Source organism: Haliotis asinina, chromosome 1 (genome assembly GCF_037392515.1).
Source record: "Haliotis asinina isolate JCU_RB_2024 chromosome 1, JCU_Hal_asi_v2, whole genome shotgun sequence".
In the NCBI taxonomy this organism is placed as follows: Eukaryota; Metazoa; Mollusca; class Gastropoda; order Lepetellida; family Haliotidae; genus Haliotis; species Haliotis asinina.
Window position 1 is genome coordinate 20,241,331 of NC_090280.1, and position 10,031 is coordinate 20,251,361.

General features: G+C 40.5%; 1 protein-coding gene across 1 annotated transcript; it reads right to left on the minus strand.

Moving 5' to 3' along the window:
- Positions 1-7,164: 7,164 nt before the first annotated feature.
- On the minus strand, positions 7,165-9,389 carry LOC137288521 (putative ankyrin repeat protein RF_0381). Its single transcript, XM_067820795.1, has 2 exons — positions 9,289-9,389; positions 7,165-8,937 (listed from the first exon to the last, which is right to left on the minus strand). The coding sequence occupies exon 2, from the start codon at positions 8,926-8,928 to the stop codon at positions 7,720-7,722; it is 1,209 nt and encodes a 402-aa protein (XP_067676896.1). The 5' UTR covers positions 8,929-8,937; positions 9,289-9,389; the 3' UTR covers positions 7,165-7,719.
- Positions 9,390-10,031: the final 642 nt, after the last annotated feature.

The window sequence follows — 10,031 nt, forward strand, 5'->3', positions numbered from 1 at the left end:
GCCATAGAATATTGCTTCTGAAAACCGTTCATTTCAGAGTAGTCATGTCTCGAACACAGCATGTGGTGTCAAGATAAAGAGTCGCTTAAGCGTTTCAGGAGTGTCAATATTCCGTCCGCCGACAATGTGACAATGCTGCTTTTCCTTTGTTCAGTCTTGACAAGCAACAGTTTTTAAGGTCTCAAATATTTCTTTGGTTCTTTAATTATACTGAAAGAATGTCCTGACCATATGTTAAGCAATTCTTTTGTTACAAGAGTGTGTTTTCTGTACATTTTATGATTGATTAAGTAATAATTTATAACTGGGTCACAACGTTTAGCGTTTTAAGTGATAGTTTACATGGGTCACATTTCGTATCTTAAAATGGTCAGTGCTTTTCGTACTTTGGGAGAAGGCTTTAAGGTAGTGCTTCAGAGTTACTTCCCTTTGACTAAGTGTTTTGATTAGCGTACTTCCGGGAGACTTCTAGAACATTCTACGTTAATGGCGATGGTCGTATGTGCAAGAGTGTTCACGAATTAGTGACTTTGTATATAAAAGCTGGTTATTGTGTTGGTACATGGTGCACACACAGATTAACTGGAGTACATAAAACTGCCTGCCTCCGTCAACGATTGATCTGCATAACCGCTGCCTGACCGCTCGCTGTGTTACAATCAGTAAAACTGTTTCTCACTCTCAAACTAAGACTTAGGTCAGTTGACATTATATTTTTTACCATTACTTTAGATTTAACACAGTTGCATTGTACATGATGTGAATCTTTCATATCTTGCCTTTGTTCTTGCTCAATATAAAATTACTGAAAATTTTAGCCTTGTCGGTGTTATATACTGAGTCAACAAATAAACTTCACATTGTTTCTTCAGGGCACTATAAAAGAGCAGCAGATGGTAAGATGGTTAAATTGTTATCATTTTATTGCTGAGATCTGTGGGATGTACTCCTCAATACACTGACAGTGCCACAATCAGTTCTATTAGGCTACACCGCCGTTCAAATACATGGGTATACAGAATGTCAAGTCACAAGAATAAGAATTCTAACTTTCTCAGTTCAATAGTGTGTATGGCCGCCCCGCGCATTCACCACTGCCAAACATTGTCTCCTCATCAACTGCCTGATGCTTATGAACACATGGATTCTGCGCAATTGCTATTGCAAGGCAGCGCCAAGTGCATGCCAATTCTGAGGTTGGTCCCTAAGACCACGAAGCCTTCATCCAAGTGCATCCCAAACCTGCTCTGTTGGATTAAGTTCAGGACCTCGATGGCCAGACCATGACGTTGATTCCAGCGTTTTGAAGGAAATTTCGAGTCAACATCGCGGTATGCAGCCGAGCATTATCATGCCGGAACTGTAGACCTGGGCCATGAGCCGCCGTGAAAGGAACGAGTTAGGGGTGAGTACCTGGTCGCTGAAATCAGCAGCCCGCAACCAATTTCGAATGGTCTGTGAGGACAGTCGACCTCCAAACATCTCAGCCCTGGTTCGTGTAGCCAGCAGATATCTGTCACGTAGATGACGTAGAACGATTTGACGGTCCTCTGCTCTGACGTCACTCGTGGACAACCCGACCTTTAGTGATCAGAAGTGGTGCCAGTTTGTTGTAGACGACCTCGCAAGTCATACACAGTGCTGACGACTGTATTCCATTGCTCTTGCAACGTCAATAACTGGTCTTCCTGCTTGCAAAATGCCAACGTTGCACATTTGACAATCGTGGCATTTAAAGTACGGTTAGAACTGTGGTTTAAAAGGGTTTTTTTTTTAAATTCTTGAGGCCAATGTAAACACGTGCAAATGAAGAAAACTTTGATGCAAAGATCACGTGATCGACTGCACGTGCAAACCCTAATTTTGTACTAACGTCATTTGCACGCCGAATGGAGGTGGTTTGAGTGGGGTTTGCTAACGTTTTTCTAGAGTTGAAAGATAGGGATCCCGTTTGGGATACATAGATGTATCATCACAGAAAAATTATTCATTATTTTTTAAAATTACATTTTGTAAAGTTTCATTTTTGACTCCATATTTTTTACATTTTTGATATTTTGCTGGATCTGAGGGGATTTCTTATACCTTTGTCACGGTAAATTATTCACCGTAACATAACTGGGGGCTCATCCGGGATAGAATTCATTTGACATTTGTGACCAATTGTGAATTTTGCAACAAGTTAATTGTGGAAACAGCAAAATGGTGTTTGAACCTAAGAAGTTTGTATGGTACAGTAAATCAACAGCACAAATCAGATTTGTTGCAAATTTCTTCACATCTCAAACGTGATGCCAAACCTGTGGTGAGGAAATTTCGGATTTTGAAAATTGTGCTGAATCACTATTTGGATGAGGGAGTTTTCTCCAAGAGGAATGTTCAGATAAGTTGGAATTAAAGAAACTTGAAATTCAGTTACAAATTTAAAAAGAAGAAAATAGTAAACAGGAAGAACTGAAAAGTATAGAAAAAGAAATGGAAATGAAAACGTTTGAGATGGAGAAAGAATTGAAAAGAGAAATAGAATTGAAAAATTGGAAGTTGAGAGTTAAATTCAACTGAAAAAGCTTGAAAACCCTTCTCTACCCTCAGATTCTTCCTCTTTTGACACTGTAAGGCATGCTAGACTTGTGCCCCTTTAAATGAGAAAGAAGTAGACAAATATAGTTGCTGATAACCTCAAGGGGCCTAGGGAGTCATGGAGTATGCTACTGCAAACTGTTTTGAAGAGTAAAGCTCAGGATGCTTATTCAGCATTGTCGGTACAGCAAAGCTCAGATTATGATCTTGTCGAGAGTACAGTTTTGAAAGCTTATGAGTTAGTGCTTATCGTCAGTTAAGTTCAGAAATGCTCATAAAAGGGACGATGAGACTTTTGTGGAGTTTGCTAGAGAAAGGAAAACATTGTTAGGTGGTGTGGGTCTGAGGAAGTCACAATTTTTATGGTTTGAGGCAGTTAGTTTTGATGGAAGATTTCAAGCAGAGTGTTCATTCTCTCCTTATGCCTTATTTGTATGAACGAAAGGTTGATGACTTGCATATGGCAGCAATGTTGGCAGATGACTGTTGTTTGATTCACAAGAGTTCTTTTAGGTCTCCGGGTAAAACAAAGTTTAATGGCCAAAAGGGCTTTTCCCCGGGTAAGACTTCAAGACATGCAGATTATATTGGTGTTAGAACAGGTTCAAATTCTAGTGGCAAGCAGTCACATACCTTTCAGTCTAAGCCTACGACTACCAATGGTTCTGATCCTGTATGTGCATATTGCAAAAATCCTGATCATTTGATTTCTGCATGTTGCAAACTCCAATTTAGAAATCAGGCTACAGGTTCCCCAAATGCTTTTGTGTCCATTGCACCTAAGCCTTTCTTTCCGGATCCAGGATGTTGTGGGGAGAGTTTTTGCCCTTTGTTTCTAAGGGTTCTGTGTTGCTCGTGGGAGATAATTCTACCCCACAGCCTGTTATTATCTTGAGTGATACTGGAACACTTCAATCTCTGATTTTGAATGACAGTTTGCCTTTTTCTGATGAGTCTTCACATGTTTTGTTTCAGGGTATAGGTGGCAATTCTTCTGCTCCTCTCCATTTTGTGAATTGGACCTCAGATCTGATTCCAGGTGAGGTGAAAGTTGGTGTTCTTGACTCTCCCCCAGTTCCGGGTGTCGATTTGTTGATCGGTAATGATCTCATGGGGGCCAAAGTTGGTGCTGATCCAATTGTCACTGCTTTGCCGGAGAGTTCATTTAGTACAGAAAAGTTGGAGGATGACTTCCTGGGTATTTTTCCTTCCTATGCAGTGACTCGTTCAATGTTGAAAGGCATTTCTTCCAAGACTTTTTTACCGAATGATTCCATTTATGATTTGGCAAGTACTTTCGTGGATGATTTGTGTTAGGTAGAGACTGATGACTTATCTTCAAAAAGTAGTAGCTCTTCAGGTCTGATAAGTCAGATAGTTTGTCAGGTGGTGAACACATTCTTTGCAGAGAGCAACTTATTAGTGCGCAGGTGAGGATGTTGAAGTGCAGAAGTTGGCTAGTAAGGTTGTTTCTTTTGAGGAGGTTAGCAAGGTTCCAGTTTGTTAATACTACAAGGATGATGTTCTCATGAGGAAATATGGGTCGCCGGAATGTCCTGTGGGAGATGAACAGAAATTGTACCATCAAATTGTGGTACCAAATTATTTCGAAAACATGTACTTTCACTGGCACACGAAAGTCCCATGGCAGGTCATCTGGGTATAAACAAGACTTGTGAGAAAAACATTTCTTTTGGCCCAGTTTGAGACAAGATGTGGCTGAATTTTGTAAGACCTGTTATGCATGCCAAATTGTTGGATAACCAAATCAGAAATTCCTTCCGCTCTCTTACAACGTATACCGACTGATGCACTTCCCAAGCTGTAAATGTATTATGACTTGATGATGCTATATGTATGTATTTGCATCATTGTAATTCTGCAAGATGTTTCTCATGTTATTGGTATGTCATGTTATTATGTTAGTTATCTTGCTATGATTGTAACGGAAAGTTTCTGTGAAACTTTTTTTTTCCTTAAGAGGGAGAGTGTTATGAAAGTGTATTTTTGTAAACTGTATCATTGATTAAGTAAGAAGTAGTATTGGGTGACAACGTTTAGTGTTTTAAGTGATAGTTTACACGGGTCACATTTCGTATCATTAATGTTCAGTGCTTTTCGTAGAGCTTCAGAATTACCTCCCTTTGACTAAGTGTTTTGATTAGTTGAGCGTACTTCCGGGAGATTTCTAGAAGATTCTACGTTGATGGCAGTGGTCGAATGTTCACGAATTAGTGACTTTATATATAATGGCTGGTTATTGTGTTGGTACACGGGACACACACAGACGAACTGGTGTACATAAAACTGCCTGCGTCCTGTCAACACTTGACCTACATAACCGTTACATTCAGTAAAACTGTTTCGGTGACTTCGATGAATTGGCATATTTGTGTCCTATTACTTTAGATTTCATTCAGTTGTATAGTACATGAAACCTCTGTTGTGAATCTGCATATTTATGTACTTGTTTGCGAAATATAAAGTATCAATGAAAAAACCGTAGACTTGTCAGGGTTATATTTTACTGGTTCGGTGGGGATTTCTTACACCTTTTGTCACGGCAAATTTGTAATCGTAATACAACTTTGAGCGGATAAAGAAATACCATTGTTCAGGCACTGTGAGACTTTTAAGGAAGGTCATATGTAGTGCTATAATACATGTATTCCAATTGTGTACTGTCACAAAATTGTTGCAGTAGTAAGTACGAGTTTGTTCGTATGATAAAGTGCTTTTCTGTTTGGAAGCTGGGGACACTTACGTTAACTGCCTGCCTCCTGTCACCACTTAACGTACATAACCGTACCATTCAGTAAAACTGTTTTTCGGTAACTGCGGTGAGTTGACATATATTTGTGACCCATTACTTTAGATTTGACTCAGTTGCATCGTGCAAGAAACCTCTACTCTGAATCTTCTGTATCTTGCCGCTCAATACACAATTATTGAAAACTGTATACTTGTCAGTGGTTATATTTTGCTGGTTCTGAGGGGATTTCTTCTACCTTCTTGTCACAGCAAATACTCACCCTAAAACGTGACAAAGAGTTGGCTACCAGCTGTAACAACTGATTATTCTCGACGTAAACGCACTCATACAAACATGTTATCGTCACATATGGCGTCGAAAAATCGATATATTGATGAATGCTTTCACATCGCGCATCTTTGTTATTCAAAATTGGACAAGTGATATTCTCTTTGGCATCTAAACTAACTCTGAGCAACGTGTTTGCTTCAAATACTACGCTTTGAAACTCTATACAGTGATATTTAGGTAGATATAATGCACATTTATGGATTTAGACACAATTCAAGATACATGTGTGAGGTTTACGTTGCTCTTGACGGCCGGGCCCAAATCAGAATGATCAGAAACTAACCACTTTTGATTGAGGCTATGTTGGGAATGGACAGGGAAAGGACTTCAAGTGACATTTTGTAACATTGCAAAGCGGTGGCAGATATATATTATTCCTAGAAATTACTGAGAAAGTAAAAAAAATATCTAATACGCGTATATAAACCATGGAAGTTTTACTAGAATGAATATGTTCTGATACGATTGTCTTAAAGTCTTTGTGAGACCTCCTTGCCCTACAATACACAACTACGCGTAACTTATTAAGATTCATTGTAAAACACTTTATATTTAGGCTACCTAGAAATACGTAATGTTTACATATTAGACGTAAGTGTATCACGTTCAGGTTTCTTACCATAATTAAATTCACGTAGTAATTGAATATTTCCTGTTCATGTTTCATTAAAGCTCCATTTATGTCATTCTACTGCCATCCGATCCATGGCATCGCATAACAAACAATATATATTTTTGCAATGTTTAGAAACTGGTCCAAGCCACTTATTAAATCGTGGCCTCGACTTATCATCTCATGGCGTCGCTTTACTAAACGTATTTATTTTCTCATCTGATGTCCCCTCTACGGTTTCATACCTAAACCACTAGTTCTCCGTGAACTGGCAACACATGTGATTGAGCGTATGTAGTGTCACAAACCTGAACCAAACATATCCGAGTACATGTAACGCTAGAAAATGTGGCAAGTCTAGATTTCCACGGCTTCGGGAGAAGTCTCGGGGCTCCTTTTCATTATATTTTCTATGAACATTTTTACTGTAAAATATGACCATTTCAGAGACTAGTTGTCAGTGGGACGGGTTGAAGACAAAAGACAAAATGGACACTCGTGCTCTTAAACTTTTGAATAAACTTTTAACATTCGCTCTTTTGTCGGGATAAGTCTATATTTTCCAGTTTGATCCAAATGTGTATTCGTTCGAAGGTTATTGAAATTTAGGCTAAGTTGCTTTAATCACATGTACAATTAAAAGACCCAAACAAATGTCTGTTGTCATTTTGGGGGTTTGGGAGGGGGGTGGGGGGGTTCTTCCACATCTGGTCCCCAGTCTGTATCATAGTCACACCCAACCCTAACTGTAATTCTTACGCCCTAAATGAAGCATGTGTAAATATTCCTAGCTTCAATGTTTTTTATAATCTGCAGGGAAACCCAATGGAAGGTTCTGGTTCCAATGTAAACACATCAAACACCCTTGGCTTGCAGGACCAATATCTCCAATGTTTAATTTACAGATGGTGAAGCAATACGCTATTGAGGCTAAGGTTTCCTGTACCATGTTTGTGAAATACCTATGATGCTTTATATGAAGCCTATAATCTAGTCTAGCAAGTCTTGGTATGCATGGCGTTAAATCACTACTTGAAGAAGTTTAGTTGGTACATGTTAGTACTTCACTAATTCGTTCAGAGTGTCGGATTTGGAGAATTAGATTCACAGTGACTGACATCGGGAATAAGGGTCACAGCGTCTGACAAAAGGAATAAGGGTCACAGTGTCTGACTACAGGAATATGGTTCACAGTGTCCCACATCGGGACACATCAGGAATAAGATTCACGGTGTCCGACATCGGGAATAAGGTTCACGGTATCCGACATCGGGAATAAGGTTCAGAGTGTTCGACATCAGGAATAAGGCTCACAGTTTCCGCACAGTTCTCGAATATCTGTGAGCGAGTATCATGAATGCATCACCATGGTTCAGGAACATGACCCAGTCTCGAACACGGCTCACACTGACAGGGATACGGTTCAAACAGTGTCGGAAATGTGACATAGTTTGACAACGTCTCTAACAATACCAGGTAGTGGTAGTGACTCAACTGCTCTGCCGACCTGGAGCCCAAGGGATCGCCTCACTCTGAATGTACACATATCTTGCAGCGACTGCGGGTTTGTCACAACCGCCTTTACATACGACATCAACGACTCTTTATTTTCACGGTTCAAGCCAGCAACAGAGAACACAAGCCCGCCATCTTCGCCAGTGGACAGGCGAGACATATGGCCGGTGTCCACTAACAATCTAGCGATGTCCAAATTGCCTGACGTAACAGCAGACCAAAATGGTGTTTTGTTTTTCAAACTTTCCATGTTGAATTCAACATTAAGATGCACGGTTAGGTAATAAACAGTTTCGTATGACTGTTTGACTACTGCATAATGAAGAACTGTGTTCCCATCCGTGTCGTTATCATTTGGATCGGCACCACGCGAATACAGTATTTTCATCAGCTGCCAAATCCCGTTTTTTGCCGCGACTAATATCGGGGTCTCGCCAGACTTGTTACGCGCATGCACATCAGCTCCTGCTTCTACGAGTGCACGTGCTGAACTCTCGTCACCCCACACCGAGGCTGTATGTAGAGGTGTGCATCCGTTGTGATCACGCGCTGTGACGTCAGCTCCTTGAGCCAACAGATACGTACAGACGTCTGTATTGCCATATTTCACACTGGTGTGGAGCAAGGATGATTCATCAATCTCATTTCTCATATTTACAAGCGCCCCAGCACCTATGAGATATTTGACAAGGTCAAGGTTAGCGTTCAGCGTATTGATGGCCCAGTAGACAGGGGTATTGTCGTATCCGTCTCGAGTATTCACGTCCACTCTATGCTCTTCTATGAGGCATTTCACCACAGCAAGATGGCCTGCGTACGAGGCCAAGTGCACAGGCGCCATGTGTAACACACGATCTGTTGGACTTGCATTCTGAAAGGAAAATCCCATTGAAATTAAAGTTTTCATTATGCTGAGACGCCCTGACTGAGCGGCTGTGCAAACCGGACAAAATATATCATTCTGCTCTCCTGATTTCATCCTCTGAGCAAAAGAGTCCGCTGTTATGTTGTTGTCTGTCATATATTGAAAAGCCGCCTCCTCTTCCCCTCTCTTTATCATGGATCGGAGTAAGAGGAAGTTCCGCTGGGGAGGCAAATCCTCTTCGTCAGAACTCATGTTTGGAATCTGGAGAACAGAATACGATAAGCATCAACATCCATTCATCAATATACAGACATGCGGTCACTCACACGTATATAATTACACATTTACCCTCACTCACACATAATCTCTCTCGATCGATCGATCGACTTCATATGTTCAAAAAATATATGATTTCAAATATTGGTGACGCACCTATGATCACAATTCATTGCGCGATAGGCCAAATACACATATTTCGAAATCGGAAGATTTTATGAACACTTTCCTCACCTGCTCAGTCCTAAAATTATGAATCATAAACATCGCTACATGTAGGAATAGAATCAATTAACTATGCCTGAGGTCCGTGGCTTATGTTACCTGCATTACTACCTTATTATTTCTGAAACATTCATCCGGACATCCTCACATCGGCTGATATGGGAAGGACATTACTGCGCTCAGCGAAACCATGATGGAGACATGTTCCAAGGGAGGTAACTCTGTTTTGATTTCTGATTGTGATAGAGAGTTGTGCACTTGCTTAAACGGCGTTCAATCCCGTACTTTCCTCGGGCAATTCAAACGGTAACATTTTTTTCATTTTGGAAAGTTTTGATTGTTTCGACAATAAAGTGGCCTTCACAGTTTCAAAGTGGGTTGATATTTCGGCTTATTGCCGATGTAGGATTGAGTGGGTTTAGTTTTGCGCCGCTTTTAATAATATCACGGTGGCGTACACTAAAATCGGCTTCACATATTGTGCCCCATCCTCGATGTCCGACAGGGTGTACGATACATCTCGTCTATACCCTGGATGCATCTACAGGTCGGTCCGATAATTTCATTACCCCAACATTCTCACAGTAGTCAATCAGATAATCAACCGCTTTTACAACCGAACTAGCTAGTGTCAACAAAGATAGCGGTCGCAGCTATGAAGGTTTATTGGCAGTGCTACTCACATTTGGGAAAAATTATACAGACGACTTGTTAGGTCCGAAAATAATATGCAAGAACCCCTTCTACCGCTTTCAGAGTTCCTCTGCATGAACTGCATTGCCATGATTAATCTGTTAGATAATTTAAAAAGCGAAAATAAGTGGTGATTGGTACGCTCATCATCACAGCGTAGA

What these genes read in the sequence shown, in the direction of transcription:
- LOC137288521 (XM_067820795.1), bottom strand. Translation starts at nt 8,928, where the DNA reads ATGAGTTCTGACGAAGAGGATTTGCCTCCCCAGCGGAACTTCCTCTTA.